At 38.7% G+C, this 20092-nt stretch overlaps 1 protein-coding gene across 1 annotated transcript in view; it reads left to right on the plus strand.

Moving 5' to 3' along the window:
- Positions 1 to 5375: 5375 nt before the first annotated feature.
- Positions 5376 to 20092, plus strand: part of galnt18b (UDP-N-acetyl-alpha-D-galactosamine:polypeptide N-acetylgalactosaminyltransferase 18b) — a 64227-nt gene continuing 49510 nt past the window's right edge. Inside the window, exon 1 of the mRNA XM_026379156.1 lies at positions 5376 to 5613. Within this exon, the coding sequence (XP_026234941.1) occupies positions 5376 to 5613 (238 nt within the window). The remainder of the gene's footprint in view (positions 5614 to 20092) is intronic.

Raw genomic sequence — 20092 nt, forward strand, 5'->3', positions numbered from 1 at the left:
TCTGCTGGTTCAAGGTTGGGTGGTGTTGGGTAAATACATGTAGGCTCACAGCACTGTATGTGAGCACAATGTCATAAATAACCAGTGCAGAATAATGTTTTTGTTCTTCTGAAATTACCAGTTAAACAAACAATATGGTATTATTTAATCAACACTACTGTAAGCTTCAAAACAGTATTATTCATCACAGAACTGTTTAATTAAATTGCATTAGAATGTACAGCTATAATACCTGTGATATCTTATCCACCTCCTGTAGATTAATTAGATGTATAAGGAGTCTTGCACTTGATTACACGCGATTTTACCACTTGACTGATTCGTCTGTGAAGATTCTCAGTCGTCCAGGTGAAGTCATCTGGAAGTTGAGTCATGGCAACTGGACTTCCTTCTTGTCAGATTGTAACGTTTCACTACTCATCAAAGTAGCTTCTTCAGCCTGAAGATAGTTGGTTAGAGACCACAAATGTATGATTAGTGGTCACATGTGACATGAGAATGATTATAAGAACAGAAATCTGAATAGTAGTTATTCTTTCTGCCTGTGAAGTCTGTTGAGACACACTTGTGATGAAGAGCTATATAAATAAATGAGCTAGAACTTAATTTGATTCTCATTTCTCATTTGTCGTGTCCACATCGGAGCAACTTACCTTAAGAAGTGGACTAATTTAAAAGTGCTGATATTCAAAACACTTGAGCGTCAAATTGGGGGAAAATGACTACTGAGAATTTAGCTTATTATGATTATTAATATTGCTTAAATCCACATATTTTTAATGAGGTGCAGGTGATAAAAAGTCAGTGTAGCCTCCTTACCAATAACTCAACTCAACTAACTCAACACATAAAAATGTTTTTATGTGATAATATATTATTAAAATAACAGCAGAACTTCTTAAATGTTCCATGTATGAACACACTGCAGTTTTCTTTCATTTAAGCTCAAGTATGTAACCTTTTATTTTTTTTTAATAGAAATGTGCTGTCGTTGCTGTGCTGCCTTCTGTGAAGTCAGACTCACAGCAACAACCTTGCAGCAGTTCAGAGATTTTTGACCAAAATTATAAAGTTACACAAATTCACCCCTTGGAGCTGACCAGTGTAACCACAGCCTGATTGAAATTTCTGGCCACAAGCTTTCTTCTCCAACCTTTCCTGCTTGATTAATATGTTTTGCATGACTCTTTTTGTGAATTGATAATGACCTGAAGTGTTGTGAGCAGAGCACGGCAGAGTGTAGCAGTAGGTAGATGAGTACAGCATAGCAGAGCAGAGCAGGAAGAGGGAGGACTGGGCTCAGTCTCATGCTAGTGCTAGCTTCTTGTATATTTTGGTTCTATCCTGTCTCCATTTGTTGATGTTGTACTCCAAGATCAGATATTTTTGGTAAAATTGAAAAGATTATTGTAGATTTGTTGCACAGACACTGTGCATTCATGCTGCACATGTACAGTAGATGCCTTGTATATATGTGTACATTACTGTGGGTGTATTTGTACATGTATATCTGCTTATGTTATGTTATGTTATGTTATGTTATGTTATGTTATGTTATGTTATGTTATGTTATGTTATGTTATGTTATGTTATGTTATGTTATGTTATGTTATGTTATGTACTGTTAATATCACTCAAAATGAATCATTTAACTAGAAGCCTCACACACGTCAGCATTTTTTTTTCTAGCAGTAGTTTAGTTTTCGCGTACCTGTACAATCAGCAGTTTGCTCCAGTTAAACATGAATTACCTGAAAGTGATTCTGTGTCCTCTGGGAAATTTCCTTTGTTCTTGTTGGCCCACCACCCTCAGAGTTGGGGGTGACCTCACTCTGAGGGGACTGTGAGACAATAATGGGGTCAACACCTTTTCTATCCGGATTTGTTTCCAAAATCCCTCTTTCAACGTGGGCTCAGTTTTTCATCAACTCATTCTCTATCATTTAAAGGCATTATTTCAGGAGAGGGTTGAAAAGTTGATGTTTAAGTTTACTTGCCTTTTGAGTGTTGTCCAGACCTAATCCTTACATGTCGAGCGTGTGGTTTGTTGATTAATGGTTGCTGTCTTCAAAGCTGAGGAACTTACTGAGGTAGTGTCTTTGTCTCTGGGACCTCACAGTGATGATTATAGGATAACCTCTCACACGCAGTAATTAATCAGCCCAGAAGAAAGCCATTCACTCAGACTACATGTGACAGTTACTTGGCTAGGTGGATCACTCACAGGGCGGATCATAGGTCCCTAACAACAACCACACAGTGTCCCCTAAGCTGGCTTCAATTCAAAAGAAATTGATAGGTGTTAGTTAAATGTGTACATGGCTTTGAATCATCTCAATGACAACACTTTGTGTTACTGGGACATCAAATAATGACGCTTCATTGATCAGTTTACAGAGGAGAGGTCAAAAAGCTGAAACTGCTAGTTCTCATGATGTGCCATTCACTTAGTAAACAAGCTAATCTTTAAATCAGCCCGTCACTGCAACTGTCTGGTGACTTACTTGTGATCATTTTTCTCATTATAATTTAAATCCACTTTAATTGTATTCATCTCTACACTGTGCACAGTTTGCAGTCTGAAAAGCATCACACAGGCAATTTGAACCCAGTGGAAGAAATCATCCCAAGATTTGATTAGTGTAATTCAACATGTCTCAAATTCTAATGAAATCTTTCTCCTGCTTGCATATAAAAAGTATTTTGGGGTCATCTTAAAGTTGAGCTATGGTTCACAAAGACATCCTGTGCGGGGACGGTTAAACAGGAAGGTTAAAATTTGGGCGATTAACTACTAACGTGTCATGGCAGTTTGATCAAATGATGTAATGAATGGTAATCAAAGGGAAAACTGTGCAGACTTCAGAGCTGCAGCAATTAATTTTAGTATCAATGAATGTGCTGATTATTTTCTTACTTACGCATTTCACCAATGAAACACTTTCTGGTTTCAGGATCTTAAAAGTGTGGATCAGCTGGGTTTTGAAAGTTAATTGATTATAAATGACTAATGATTTTAGCCTTAACACACTTATATGACATCCTTACACAGTCAATATTTTAAATGTATGTAGATGTAGTGTGGAGAACTGCATGAGCAGAGAGGTTGTATCAGCTGGGGGGTATAGAAAAATCCCTTAAACTGTTTATTGACTTTCTATAGCATCTCATGGGTTTAACCGAGTGATTAAATGAGCAGAAAAGGCGAGAAAACTCTTTTTTTCATCACATCCACGTAAGAAGCAAATAAGAAAAAACATTCACATATTGCAAACCAAAAAAAAAAAAAAAAAAGGAATACCAACCCTTTTGCACTCTGGCAGGTCTGTTAGCTGAGATGAATGGGCAGCATGTTCCTGCATTGATCATCTTACTGCTGCTGAGCATACAGGACAGAGGATGTGGTCTGTCATTAGATCTGGATTATAGAAGAAAAGGGGAAATCAGATAATACTGATGCTCTTTGACTGCCAAAATAAATTAGAAGTAATTGTTGATTCCTGTGCTTTTTTTTTAATGTGAAGCTGTAGATATGTATTGGAGTTGGAAATAATCAGGGTTTAAAGCTTTTCTTTTTCTAAAGGTGGTTTGTCTACAGGTACCAGTTAAATCGACTGATTCTCTTCTCTCCACCATTGTCTATAATCAACGTGTGTGATAGCAGCCAACCACAAAGAAGACAATTTAGTTGTATTTTGGTCTGAAAAGGCGGTAATTACGGCCATTACTGCAAACAAAAACTTTGTCAGTGTTTGTGTTTTTCCATACTTTATGAAAACGTAGTCATCCAGGACAAATATGGGAAATCAAGTGTCATAATAATGCTGCTACCTTGATGAAAAATTCATTTTTCATCATTGACTACAATAATTTCACAGTGGGAGCCTGCTGTGTAGTGGCTGTCTGGCAGATTGGATGACAAAGACAGTTATTAGCAAATAATCACATGGAAGAAGATCATGCTGGAAAATTCTGCCAAAAACACAATGAGGAGCCTTAGTAAAATATAATAAGACACACGGCGTTCATTCGGATTCTGCAGTATTCATGTGCATTCAAAGGATCCTTGGTGACAACAACTGAAGGGAATTCTTATAAAATGGAATTAGGTGGGCTTAGAGCAGGCAGCTGATTTGAAGACATGACAATTCAACCAGCTTTAGAGAAACAAAAATAAATAAAAGAATAAACAACTGGAGGAAACACACTCCTGCAGAATTAGTGCATGGGTATGGACACAACCAAAACCTTCAACACGATAGCTGCATTGAAGCTTTTCCTTTTTGCTGTGTCATTTTTTGACACTCTGTCAGAACAGGGACCAGAACCATTCATAAAAATGTCCACATACCCTTGGATGGTGCAAACGAGTCTTTGACACATGCAAGGTCAAAAAACACACATTTCTAAAATCAATAATCACTTTGTGCCACAAAAATGGCACCCACAGTGCACAGAGGCAAAGTCAATGCAAACCTGTCCCATAAGAGGGGATTTGTAAAGGTCATGTTCATGATCAACAGAGAAATTTACAGTTTGGTGGAAAGTGCCGCAGGTCTGCTATGCTAAGTCTGTACTCTTTGCCCTTTGAGCAGCTCTGCTGTAATTAGTCTGCCTGGTATCTTTTCATGCACGGCTCTAATTACAGCAGGATATGAGAGCAGTGCAGACTCTTCTCTGCATCCTGTGTCTCATAGTGAGCTGGACCAGAGCCAGTTCTTTACCATGACCCATGCACCACACCTTCACATCTGATCAAGTCCCACTGTCTCTATCTCGTGGTTTAATGCAGTATTGCAGCAGGTAGCTTGTCTGAAAGCATCTCATAGCAATAACTCCAAAAGTGCTTTCTATTCGTGTTAGGGACAGAAATACGCACCAACTCTCAGATTCTGCTTCTCACTCGGATTATTAGTCTAAGACAGAAGATGAACTGTTCAGTGTTTTTGTTACATGTCTCCTCGTATGGTTAGAAAAGGGTTTTAACACTTTGCGTTACAGTCTATGGAAATAGACCGGTCAGATCCACTTTGTCAGTGCATCAGTGCGCAGCGGGCGGCAGCCAGGCTGTCAGTCCTCACCGTGTCTCCCATTGGCTGCAGCAGGATGCTCGGTGTCTCTCCCTTTTCCTTGAGCCTCAAATGCAACTGGAGCCGACGGAGGTTTGCAATGGAGCAAGAGAGGGACACTTCACCTGTAGATATTTCATAATTACCTGTGTTTAGCCGTCGCCAAAAAAAGTGAAAAGTAAAAGCTCCGGGCTTCGGATGTTGCATAGCTGGAAATAACTTCATTATTCCAGGTCTTTTGCGGGCGACTCTCGCCCGCTCCTCCGGCACAACGGGAGACTGCAGGCTGTATGGAGGGATGTCGGCATGGCTTGCACCAGGAGAACCAAAACTTTGGTGTCCACATGCGTGATCCTGAGTGGCATGACCAACATCGTCTGCCTGCTCTATGTCGGATGGGTTACTAATTACATCGCCAACATTTACATCAAAGTGCCGATGCCTTTACCGGAGAGAAAGTTAGAGGGGGACAAGAGAGGCGACACTCTCCGGATCATGGAGCGGCTGGATCGGCTGGAGAACGTGGTCAACCAGCACATACAAGGTAAAACCCATACTGTCAACTTGGTGCTGTGAAGAAGACAGCACCCTACTCTGTGCGTTACTTTGAACACATCATCTGTGCTCCATCAGGAGAAAGTTTAGTGGGTTAATATCCCAGCGTTCAAGTGTGAATTCACAAGGTGCGTTTTCAAGGTGTAAGACACCGCAAGGTGCTGCTGAGCTGTTTCTATAAATGATTAGAGCAGGAACTTGTTTTTATGTCTATAGAGGACAAAGGACAGTAAGAAAAGCTGCGTGTGTCCATGAAGAGGATTAGTACAATGAGGTTAACACATCTAAAAAAGGGTTATATATTACCATATCAGAACATTTTGACAGAATTATGCTGTGTTAGATATAAAAAATACAACACACTCTAGTAATATTACTTTATAATACAATGGCTGTGTGTGTATTCTTCAGAGCAATGTGCCTCATATCTTGTACTGCACCCTACCTGAAAATACCATGAGAACTCCAATTGTTCCTCCTTATAGACAACCAAAATCTAGAGTTTAATACTGGCAGAAAAACATGGCATTGGAACGGTTACATGTGTGATGATACGTTGAGGTCACTTGTTACATCCCCTTCGGTTTATTAATGACGAACAAATTCTGTCCATCTAATAATTTCACTTGAAGTCGTACTTTTAAGAATGACTGGAATTCATTACAGCCACTCCCGTTGTACCGTTTCTTTATGCTTGATCACACACAGCTAATTTCTGTTTCTTTTAAAGGAGCTATTCTGGGCAGGTCCCAGTTTGTAATGGCACATATCTGTTGCAGAAGTGAAATGCAGACAGAAGTCTACTCATGCTCTTTGAGCAATAAGGCTCTGTGCTAAGCTTGGGTAAACATTCCTCCTGGAGGCAGGTCTCCATTTCAGTTTGGCACCCACAGGCATCTGCAGGGCGGAGCTTTGTTCAGGTGTCCCCAGTGACTTACCACCAAAGTATATGTTTCAACTATTTGTGTCACTCTGGCAGAAAAGATCATTTCATGCTTGATTTGGGCTTAAAAAAAAAAACTGGGAACACGTCCACAGTGAACTTCCACTTTAGCAAGCATTCATCAGTTTGTGAGAAAAAAATAAAATTACTGATAAACTGAACTTACTATATAGCTGTAATATAAATGCAAATAAAACTGAACAGGAAATGTTAATATTTTATCTCGACACATGGATTTTCTGCAGTTTAAAGGAATCGTTTGACATTTTGGAAAATGTATACTCATTCTCTTTAAGTTGAAACCTCTCTTGTGTTAGTTTGGTAAATATGTAGCTAAACCAACAGAAAAGACTGGGAACGGGGGAAACGCCTGTCTCTGGACACGCTGTCTTTTGTGCAAACAAGATATCAAATGGTAACTGGCGAGGTTCAGAGGTGCTGTTAGTTGCATTTGAGGAACTGGCTGCAGCACTTTACTTTATTTACCATAACTGTATACAGGTGGCACCAACGCTCCCCAAATGTCTAACACTAGAAAGTTCATTGTGTTTTTATGCCACTTTGAAACTAGGACACATTTTTGTAATTAGTTTAGAAAAAAACATCTTGCATATCAAATGTGTTCACAACTACTGCACTACTGATGAGCTCAAATACAGCCAGCCTGCAGCATCACTAGGCACAAGTCCCCAAGTGTCATTTTTTGAGAGCCCAGTGTCATTGACAGCAGAAACGGTTGAAGTCCTATCAGTGCAATTTTGCAACAATAAAAAGTGTTTCAACAAAATGACCTGCCACTTTAAATATGAGCCATATTGTATGAATTTTCCCTGATAATTGCTCTGAATGCATCCGTCGCAAACATAGACCCATAATCCGAGCCTGTAAGTGGCCGACGGCGTCAACAGTCAGTGAGCTTCAGGCAGAGCCAGAGAGTCATTAGTGCCCTTTTGACATCTCTAAAAATACATTTTCTCCCTATATCACACTGTGAGACAAGAGCAGAAATTATACATTTTGGCTTTTGCATTCCTTAGTTTAGTGTTGTGTCTTGGAGGATCCTGCTGCACTAGCCACACAACTTCATACTGGTGCACTTGGTTTTAGTGCTCTTGAGGCCAAAATGAGTTCTCCACCACCACAGAGCAATACTGCATGCGAGAATGAAACATTTACTGCAGCTGAGCTACTGTGGACAGTCAGGAGAGATGTCTCCGGTGTCAACTTCACACTCATGGATGCGACGGAGCTATTTCACTACGGTAGCTATGTGAAGTTAAGTGGGCTGTTACCAGGGCAAAGCAACATGGCAACAGCACATAAAGCAGCTGAACTCTTTCTGTATTAAGTACAGTACAGTCAGCCAAGGGGAATTTATTGGCTAGTTGGACAGAGCAGGTTCACACACGCCCACCATGAGGGCTGTTTGCTGAACTCTCGAGTTTCTGCCACCAACACCAAAAACCTGAGGAAAAATTTTGCAGCTGCATGTTACTGCATTATCGACAGTCTAGACAAACACTGTTAGATTACTGCTCAAACTATTTACAGCAATGTTTTATATTTATCAGTGTAAAGATGTATCCAACCTTCACATACAGTAGAGTTTTAACAGTTTTTTAACAGATCAACACTGATCTGTTACTATTTGCCTGTGAGCATTAATATTTGTGTGCTGGTGTTGAGCTCTATGGCCTCAGTAGTAAGGCTTTCATTATTTTCAGTATATTAAGAACAATGACAACTGAAACTAAGTGGATCTTATTGGCGCTGGAGCTAATAGATGTTGAACAGTGGTTATTTTTACTGAAATTACTGCGATGAGTAGGAGGATCTGATCTGACCACTGCAATGTTTCTGGCCATGCAGTCCCTTTGCCGTACTTACGATGTAGATTTGACAGAGAAGCTCAGTCAAATAGTCAATTCTTGGAATGTGGATTCCTGATAATAATCATTTTGTCATTTCAGGGTTTATTTTGTAAGAAAATTAAAACTACAGTCTAAGCAAACACTGCCAGATATGTGTAGAAATGAACGGTGTGACAGACACACTTTAACAAAGGCATGTTTTATTTGGATCGCGTTCATTAAAGAGCAGCTTGTTACATGGCTTTCTTTGACCTCTGAAGATGTGCATTGCCAGCGTGTACTCTGATTGAATGGCCATGAAGGCTGCAAAAGCCAGTCATTAACACAGTGCTGATTTAGCTGCAAATAATAGTGACAGTTCCCAAGATGGCTTCAAGCAAATCCACCCGTCAAGTCAATTGAGAAGCTTGGTAAATCAGCGTTTCTGTTGATGCTCAGAGGACAGTTATATTTGGGTATTTATCAGATGTGATTTTCCGGAGCGACAATGAGTGCAGCGTTCGAATGATTGAGGGAGAGTGAAGAGAGAGGTGAAGGCACGTGTACACAGGGATGTGTGCAGGTGTTTGTGAGCGTGCTTGTGCTTGCAGGTAATGGTATGCAGCTTGAAGATGTACAAATTACACTCATACATACTTCTAGGTCCTCAGTTCTTACTTACTAGTTTCTTACTGAATGTAGACATTCTTCCTAACACTTATTTAATTCAATATTTGAGTTAATAAAACACACTATTCAATACCGTAAAATATTGAATGGGTGTCATGAATGTCTGGAAAATGTGATAAATAATGTACAAACTCATCACTGACTCATCTCAGCTGCTGCAGAAATATGTGAACACTTAAAATGGGCCTCTGCAGAGACCTGTTTACTGTTGCTGTTTCAATCTATCGTTGAACTTCTTCTGCAGCAAATCTTCATTTGGCAACTCTGAGAGCTCATTACCCTGGCAGGTAGAAGTACTCCTGCCATAGTGAAAATGCATGACATTTTATAAACATTTCTCTGCATGCAGCTTGATGGTACATTTATTTATACTGGGTCATAATTATTTCAGCAGTTTGTTTTCCACTGTAAGATGACCCTAACGTCATGTGTGTTGTTCGGGGACATTTGCTAAATCCAAAAATGAATAATGAGTCATGCTCTTCCCTTAGTAGTTAATCAGCTGGGTCTTGCTTCTGTTGTGACACGATACAATCAGACAGAATACTGGTGGGCACAAACTGAGTGGTTAATTAAGGTGAATAAGGGGCAGGTGTTCTGCCAGGTGATGATCAGTGACGCGGGAACAGCTGAGAACTGCTGCTGCTGCTGCTGCTGCTGCTGCTGCGTGGAGAGAGAAGGCAGGGGCTGAAGCGACGGATGGAAATTATTTGGAAATTCAGATTTCAGATCAAATAAACGTGCATTTAATTGACTAATAATGAAGATAATTATAGGTTTAGATATTAATAATAGGTCAAGAGCGGGATTTTGTAAACTGGCCAATCAGAACAAAGTGGGTTGGGAGGGGGCAGAGCCTTTTTGAAGAGACACGAGCGAAAACAAACTGATAGATGATGAAAGATATGCTGCTGTTTTTACAGTAGTAAATCACCCAAAACTATTTTAGTAGAGCCCCAAAATAAATTCTAAACTTATTATAACTCTTTGATCCTTTTAACGTGATCATTTACTGATTGTTGTCAAGTTAATTTGTTATACTTGTTTCTAACACAGACATTGCAACAACCCCAATTTGTCTAATAAAAATGTTACTGAAATAGGAACGACAGGTAAAGTGTGGTATTTTACACCTAAAATGAAGTTGTCAGTGCTCTCTGGAGGGCAATCATATAGGGGCTGTTTAAATTAATCTTGTTTTTGATTACTGTAAAAAGATTATGTTAAAATATTTGAAGGAATAGTTTGTCTTGCTGTGTTGGCAGAATTTCATGACTTATTCAGTAAGCAGCCAGGAACGACAGATCTGTATGCTATATGAGTGCTTATAATAGCCTCACCCCTGAAAGGTTTTTGTGAATTCATCACTGTACGCTGATGGTACTTCTCAGGTTACTGAATTTAAGCAGCATAAATATGATCAGGACCTTTGCTTTTGTTGAAACAGAGTGAAGAGAATAATTGATACATATGAAGCTAATTAAATGTGACCTCTATAAACATTCTGCTGTTGATTTATAACAAGCCTGATTCATTCGTCAGCACTTGCTGGTTGCAGCCCGTAGGCAGGGCTGCAGACGTGTGAGAGAGACAGAGTCTGGGGTGAGGTGTAGGAATCTAAAACTGAGATATTCTGGGTGGTAATTCTCATAAATGTAAGTTATTGACATACAGGGATATTAATTCACTGGGGACTGTTTGGTAATGATAACAATTAATTATTCTGACTCCAGAGGGCAAAATCATCATGAACAAAATACATTAGATGTGTAAAAGCCTCTTACAAGAGTGTTGATGCAAAGGTCGCCTCTTGACAATTTCTACTAAATAGATCACTTCTCAATTGCAAATTCTCTCCATGTAGTTTTTCCCCACTGATTTTCTGCCACCACTACAAAAATGTGAAAACAACCTCTTTGAGATAGAAATCCGTTTTAGCTGTGAATGTGTGAAAGTCATTTATCTTGATACACTGATGCAAAATGATGTGTTGATAAGCACTTTATTGTTGGCGTTGATTAAAGAATCCCTAAACTTCCAGCTGCACTGACTGATGTTTGACCAGGAACTAGTAGCAGACTGTCTCCAATAAAAACTCACAGGAACACATTGCTGATGCAGGTTATCATTACTATATATCAGCTTATCAAATATTGTTTGATACCGCAAATTTCATTCATATACATCTAATTTGCAATATTTAATTCAGCATATTTTTTTAGTAAATGTAATGCCGCCCTGACAGTCACACACTTTGTATTTCATCAGGCCATTCAGTGACTGCTACCAGTTGTAAGGACCATAGATTCAGGTTATTATAGAGCCTTAACACATCCTACTCAGCTCAGTAGGCTGTTATCATGTGCTTACTAATCCATCCTGACTCTGCTTGTTAAGTGACGTAATGTACAACTTCCAGGTCCAACTCCCTCAGAGCGGTCATCCTCTACCACAGTACTCCATAATCCAATCTATGCCTCATACACAGTCACATCCTTAGTCATTAATAGTGGACAAAGGACTCAATTCATTTGGCAGAGGTAGTTATTGTAGTTGTTTTTTCCAGGTGGTTTAATGAAAAGCAGCGTCTAGGTATCCATGAAGAGGATTTGAGTTTAACGTGTGTAAGTTAGTTGGAAACATAGACTGTATACGTAATCTATGACTGGAAGCTAGTTGTCCTAAAGAGGCTGAAACAATTCTTTTAAACTGTGCTGGACTGCTGTAAATGTGGATGAAAGCAACATTAGTACTGACAAGACTAAAGTTTCTAATGTTAATTTAGGATAATGCTAGTTGACATATGATGAAAAGTGCAATATCCCAACAGTTTTACTATTGGGAAAAAGCCGACTCCACATCCTGGAGCATTCTGGTAGTGGCACCAAACTCACTTTAGCACTATACTAAATGTATTCCAATATGTTTAGTGTATTGTTCCATTTATTATATATCTAACTTAATGCTTTTATCAATCAGCGGTTAGTGTTTACATTAGATTTATGCTAACTAGCCAGTTATATTATGTATAAGCAATAGCAGGAGGGCATATTAAATTGAGCAGGGTGAAACAAAGACGGTACCCGTAAGCAATATTATTACTTAGGTAATATGTCGTTCCCTTAAAAGCAGGTCGAAGTTTGAAAACATTTGGCCATTTTTCCTAGACATTCTGCTCTTCACACTGTTTTGCAACCTACTACAACATAAAACTTGCAAAATTGGTTGTAACCTTGGACATTCAGTCTCCACTTGAGGTTGAAATAGTGTCACTGTATATTATATAAGTGCCTGAAAACCAACGCCACATTCCTTGAATGCTAAATCACACTTGATGTTTGAAGACATCTTTGAAAGGTTTTTTCTCATAATTAGTATCTCATACTGTGCTGCAAAGGCTTTACAAATGTGAAAACCTTCACCTCCATGCTGAACAAATATGACTCTTCAGTCAGCATAACAGCTGTTAGGTCAGGAAGCTGTTTAGTTGTTTCATGCTTTCAAGATTTGTCAGCAGATATTTTTCCCCTGATTCCTCCTCTGCACTCTCTTTTTATAATTAATGGCACTAAGTGAGGAAGTGGGCTCTGGTTCAGACACGCCACACCATTATAAACAAAATGTTTTCATCTACTGTATTCATGACAGTAAACCAGTATTTGCTCATAGACTCCTCTTTTCTGACTTTAATTACATTGTCCAGTCTTTGAAACTACACAGTAAGTCGCAGCATTCATCATTTACTTTAGGTCAGTATCAGTTCTGTGATAGAACAGATACAGTATAATGAATGGATTAATAATCAAATGGGCTTGTTGATGTATTAAAAACTAAGATGCTGAATGAACGAATAATTGACACAATCAAGCAAATATATAAACACAATGAGTATAATTAATTTGTGTTGGAATTAATCAAAATGTTACAGTAAAATAATTAGAAAATTAATTTAAAAATTAATTATTTTTCACATTATAATATTGGTCGGTTTGGTAATCATGTATTAAACTGTATGAGGGAGCTTACAGCCAATGTTTTATGCTCAATAAAAAGCGATTTTTCAAACTTACAATTTAGCATATTTAAGAGGTAATTGAGTATGAACACTTCATGTTCCAGCAATTACACACAGTTAGGGCTGCAACTAACAACTATTTTCATTATTGACTTTTCTGCTGATTTTCTAATTTATTTTATTGATTCATTTGTTTTGTCATTAAATGGTTAAATGGTCTCAAAATAACCAAACTACCAACAATTAACAATACAAAGATGTATGTTGTATGTATGTCTGTGCTGCTGTGCGGTGCATTCATTGTCTGTCTGTCTGTTCTCAGTTACATCACCCACTTTCTTAAATTTGTGGACTTCCATGCAGTGTGCGTCCTGCATGAGAAATTCATGATGTGCAGCTCATGTATACATTCAGAACACAAAGCTTACCTCTTCACATTCCAACTAAAATCTATTGTACTATTATCTGACCTTTTAAACTTCACTACATTAGTTGTGTTACGATGGGCTTCATTTGTCAGGTGTTACTGAGGTTATGATAGGGGAGGGTGGACAAGGATCACAGGGTGAGGCATGACAAGACAGAAGTGAATTACTGCGACCTCGAAATGAGATTCATCAAAGCTAACTATAATTGAGATCTTCTATCAAAATCCATTTTCTCAAACTTCACTCATCGTTAATCCATGTCTGATCTAGATGAAACTGGAACTTATTGTGGTTATCTTGCCCTGACGAGCTACAGACCCTACAGAGAAAAAACAAGTGAGCATGGATGCTACCAAAAATGTCCCAGGAACCTTGAACACATCACCAATGTAAATTTTCATCTCTACAGCTTATGGCAGCTAAGCTCTGTTCACTCAATACAAGAGTTACTTGCTGTCCTCCTGCGACTTGTAATAATTGCAGGGGTTGTCTGTGTTCTTTATCCTGTGCAAATCCTGGAATCTTAAAAAAAAAAAAATGAAAGCCAGGATTTACAGGATTTCTCTAGGGAAGGTGAGTTAGGTGTTTTTAATATAACACGTATTAAACACGTGTTTGATATCTCTTGCACTGTCTCACTAATAATAATCCAAATTTATTATTCATAATATTTCTAATTCATCGATTTTCTTAAGGATCAGCAGCCGTGGGAGGGTCTGTTTTTCTGCAGAGCCAAATTTTAAATGACTTCCTAGAAAAGAAAATGAAAAATTGCATTTCCCTTACATCAGGCTGGATAGAAATGAAGGCAGAGACTGTCAGAACAGCCCATTGTCTGTAAGTGATACTAGCAGGAGGAGTTTGTACCTTTACTGATGTCTAACCTGTTTGCTAAGGTTCATAGATGTAATTGGAGCTGAAACTGACTCAAAACCGAGGACGAACCAAATTATAATAAACAGAGGTGAACAGACAAATGCAGAAAGAGGAAAGAAAACAACTGGAACACACGTTGCTGTTTGTATTGTTTCTCATTCCCCTATTGCTTTTATTGATACAATACTATGAACACTCAGCTGTTTCAGCATTAGCTGTATTATTGAGCAGTTGATGCCTAAAGCTGTGCACCAGCATCGCCTGTCTGTTCCACGTCCTGGTGTAAGAGCAAACCATCAAGTATTCACAAATTCCTCTACAATGCAAATCGGAGCACAAAAATAGTTCCAATTCATTTTAAGGAGGTGATACAGAGCAGAAATGGAGTCATTACACATTCTCACAAAAGATAAGACTGAGTGTTTGGTTTATATTTGCATGGGGATGTCCCAGTTGAATCATCCGCTGAGGAGAACAACAGTTGGTACATCACAGCCCCAGAATGATTTCTTTACCAGACTTTCAGCTGCCATCTGTAGTCCTCTGAAAGAAGACGCATGTCTTGTTGTTTCAGTCAGAAATTTGAGTGTGTGGTGAGCAAACTGCCTCCTACAACATGTGATCATGGGTTAACTTGCCTCTTGTGTATTTGTCACATTTCCTAGCAAAAAAAGTTTTAATTTTTTATAACAAATCTGTGAAAATAACACAACTCGATCACTGGGTGTTGATTTAATGGTGACATTGAAACTATTCTTCTCTCCGCCCTCCTATTTTGGTAAGATGGCACTCTAAATCCTTTTGGATCTTCTGACAAACCATGACAGGAGAATACAGCCATCAGGCAGCGCTGTCAGCCTGGTGCAGCCTTCAGCAGCTGCTGCCCTCAGCAGCCATTCAGTCTGCCTGGCCTGAGGTTCAAACCAACACTGTGCAAAAACTCCCCTGTCATGTGCCTTTGTGGGGCATCTGCTGTGCACTGATAAGGACCAGGCTGTTTCAATTTTTGCAACACAGCAAAGAGTTTTGGAGATAATTATGACAATTGTATTGTTGTTGGAATTAATGTTAGATAGTTTCTCCCTGAACCTATACGCTCTGTAGCAGAGTCACAGCTTAGACAGTGCAGGATGTGAAACGAGGCTTTTTTCAAAGTGATGTGTTAAACGTAAGAGCACATCTGCTACGCTCTGATTACACAAGTCAAACACAGAGCAACTAAACCTTCATATTTCTGCATTAAGAGGTTGCTCTGCCACAGTGCCTGAATGAGCAGCCTCACGTTCAGTGCATGGACCCACTGGTCTTCCTAGTGATCGCTGTGGCTCCACAGGCTGAAATGCTGCTTGTTACCTCCTGGGAGGAACATTTACTGTTGGTTGGATAGGGTTCATTCCTGGTGGTGCACTCACCCGTGACGTCCATCACCTAAACCAGCAAACAGCCAAAATTCTCTCTGAAGATGCAAAGAAAATTCCTATATTTATTTTTAGTTTGTCCTAAATTGTCTCCTGTCTGAGAGCAGTACGAACTGAACATCAGGAAGGGCCCTCCCAGATGCTGTAACAGGTACATAACCAGAGTTATTTGGGTTTGATGAGAAAAGGGGAAAACAGTTTCTCAGTGTTCGTAAGATATACAGAGACATGACATGTTCCTCTCAGGAGCGCCCCACGATAGTTACAGCATGTTTCCTAGCAACACCAGATCTCAGATATCTCAAATATCCAAAAACTGTGTTATTCTCTTTTGAAAAATAAAGGAATCTTTCAAAAAATACACAGTCACTTCAGTATAATTTTCATTTTCTTACAAACGTTTCAAATTTCACTTCAGCCTTCACTTGGCTCCTCCGTCGACTATGAAACTCTGAACAGCGTAATGACTAATGTTTTGTTTGCCTCTTTTTGTAGCAGATCCACAACCTTTGTGGTGTTTTGTTTTATCACTGGCAACTTTCTGTCACTAGGGGCTTGATAAGCCTCATTACTGGCCTTTAGCTTGTTTCTTCACCCTTAACGGGTGATGTGAAAGGTGCAACACATTTAGCCAGCTGCCTTTGCAAATGGAGAGTGCCTGAGGCTATTTTTCTCCACTTCCTCATGAATGAACATGCCAGTCCATGCTTGCATCTGGGCTGTGAGTTTAATGTGCAAGGTTAATGACACCTGTGTTAATAAAAGCCATTTTTGCTTGTGTCACATTTATTTTCCCTTTTTGTTTTCATTTTAGACTTACAGATTGTTTTTCATTTTACTGTATTCAAGGTGAATTTTGGACCATAGTACATACAAATGACTAAAAACAGCTGAATCACTGTGGTAACTACTTTGTCTTTGTCAAACAAAATATTACCTGTCTATTGTCTTTCTTACATAGATGCAACATATAAATAATATTTAAAACATTCAACATAAATTGTCATTAAATGCATTGCCGTCCATGCCACACTCTTTGATTTACACAGTTCTTAAAGGATGTCATGTTTATTTCTACATGAAAGCAATAACACACAGTGAGGGGGGGGGGGGGCACAGATGAGATTTAAGAAACCTCAAAGGGCTCATTAAAAGACTCTTCAGTAGCAGCAAGGGCAAACAACATATAAGGACACTGACTGAACTGAAACCCAAGTGTGACAGCAGCACGAAGAAAACATGAGATTCAGCTTCATAAGCTGTAAAATAACCCAACTGTAAACATAATGCAGGCGTAAACAAGTATGGAGCCGATGTCCAGCTGCTAAAATTGTATCTCATTTTAGATTAATGTACTAGTGATTATAAAACAGTGTAACCCTTCTGATAAAATAAATGGTGTGTTTTGGTTTATTAGTGGTTTTGTGATTGTTAAAAAATGTCGAAGAACCTCATGTTTCATTCAAGGACTCGACTATGCAGGTATTTCATCCCACAGTTTGGATGTCAACAAGCTATTCAGTCCATCATCTTCAGTCCATATGAATAGAGTAGATCCCCACTCTCCCTGCCAGGAGTCATATAGTAGTAGCTCGTTATAATTAGTAAAATACTGTACATAACACAGAGCTACAACTCAGTTACATTTAGCCTTCAAAACAGTTGTAAGGAAAATGTCATGGTTTGTGTTAAAATAAAGAAACAACAAACAAATTAATATCTCTCATCCCCCCAACTTCACCCCTATCATGATAAGAAACCTACCGGCCTACTGGTAGGTAGTAGGTGTCCTACTGAACCATAACTGTGAGCGTGATAACAGCTGATGGCCATTGAACAGTGTGATTACAGTCAAATTGACTGGAAACGATATGACCAGTTAAAGTCGTAATCAAATAAGAAAGTCATTTAGCAGAATTCTGAACCTCTGTCTTTGCCTGAATTTTGTTACTTCTGGGCTTGGTGACAACTCCATCCCTCCTCCACAGGCAGCTCTGCAGGGTGACCTGCTGGTCACTTCTCCTCCTCTGAGCAGAGACTGAGAAATCATGATTGATATTGTTGTCCAGGCCTCTGGCTTACTTGTAGATGCTGGATAGAATGGATAGTCAGTTATCAAACTTTACGAGCTTGACTAACATTGGTCTACACCATGAGCCCGGTTTCTCTCTCCTGCATTTGTCTTACTTTCTCGCATTTCACTTTCATGTCAGTGCTTCTAGCCAAAATAATGTCACTATTACCTCTGCTGATTTGAACCCACAACAGTGGCTCAAATACTCACATCCATTTCAGTAACAGAAATGTCTTTCTTTCAGCTTTTTTAAATGGGCTTAAGAATCTCATTCCTTAAAGTTACACAAACTTCTGCACAGTTCACTAATTGCTTGCCAGGATCCAGGTTATTTAGAGAAACCTTCCTTCCTCTCAGGAAATCAGACAATCCATTCACATGCATCAACTGTAAATCTGTGTATACATGCAGCCAGGTGGTAATCTGATGTTTTCTTAGCCATCACCTTACTGTGAAAGCCTTCTTACAACTCTATTAATCATATAAAACAGTGCCTCATTAACTGTGGCCTCCTAAAAATTATGATTCTATGCTTTTTTTATGCAAGATTTATGACTTATGTTGTTTCAAATGACATATGTGTGTTTATGCTCTGTAGTGGAAGCACACAGCTTTACATTACAGCATGAATGTATCTGAGTAACTTGGTTAGATACGTAGAAGACTCCTTCGATTTCATTGTTGTTTTCATCACAATACAGCATCCCATCATGCTGCTGTCACAGCTGTACTTTCCCTGTTTGAAGTCTTTGTTGGGCAGATTCAGAACCTGGTTACAGGTTTACATAAATGTGTCAGGAAGGAATGGACGTGGGGAAATTAGGTTTCTCATATACGTGGCATTTCAGAAATCAAGTTGCTGAAGAAAGTCGACTGCAATGTTGTAAACACACTGAATTAGAGCAGTTCAATAATTGCAACGGACTAATTATGTACCAAACTGCTACATGTTTGCTGAAACATTTTCGTGTTAACTTCCTACTCATAGTGTGAAGAGTGTGAATGTTACATTTCTGTACACCATGTACTGTGTGTCAGCTTTTCCATCACAGGCGAGTCACAGCCAAATCCTCAGCACAAACCTCAGGAGATGAGGAGCAGCTTTTTGAAGACAGACTCTCATGATAGCTCTGGTTGTTGAGTGACCTGTACCTTATTTCCCTCAAAAGTCCCCGCGTGAAAAATCAAGGCGCTCTCCACCTGAATAATTAATATAGTATATGCCTCATACCAGCCATCAATAGAGGCCATGATCAAAAACGGAACATAAAATAAAATAGTGGATGTCTCTGTCTGCCATCCAAATCCACGTAGACTTCATTATCATAGAGCAGAGACTTGTGTTTCTTCATGCACAGGGTGGGAAAAAGACAAATTCGACAGTGTTTTAACGATTCTGTTACTACTTGTCAGTGAAATATTAAACACAGTATGTCAGAAACCTTCACAAAACGTAAGATCTTTTCTCGATCATTAAAAAATAAAGTCTCTTCATGAAGCGTTGCCATTGTAGGTGAAAAGTGTATGTTTTTTTGTTTTTTTGTTTTTAACAGCTTGGCTAGAATTATTTTCTTTGCTACAGTAGACAGGAATAAAATGGAAAAATAAACTCTCTGAGACTTAAGCAGACTCTCTGTTGAATACTTCTAGCTCTTCTGTAATACCATAGATAAAGTAATAAAAATATAACAAAGTTTGATTTATTGCTATTTCAATTTGCTCTTTATGCCCTGACCTTTTAGGAAGATATAATATATAGGTATATTCAAATTTTTCTGATAATTCAGGTTAGGAAACTATTTCTGTTCACTATCGAGAATCTTTTTAAAGACAAAGACAGAGTTTTTCATTTATCTTGACAAATATTTCAACAACGTATCTACTACTAGTACTAGTACTAGTCATGGCTCGTCACTGAAATATTTTAAGACCTCAACAACGTATTTTACCAGATGTTCGTCTGGTCTGTGACTTTTTTTTCAACTGTTTAGAAATTCATTGTTCAGGGCAATTTCAAAGCTTAATTGGTATCAATTTGAACTGTGATTGAACTGTTTCTTACTGTTCAGGTTGTGTGACTCTGTTAGAGTCCTATTGTGTTGTTCTATGCTCTGAAAATTCAGCCTCATAAGCAGCAAATTGGTTTGATGGAAAATGATAGAAAAATAGGTTTT

The sequence above is a fragment of the Anabas testudineus genome, chromosome 3, assembly GCF_900324465.2.
Source record: "Anabas testudineus chromosome 3, fAnaTes1.2, whole genome shotgun sequence".
NCBI lineage: Eukaryota > Metazoa > Chordata > Actinopteri > Anabantiformes > Anabantidae > Anabas > Anabas testudineus.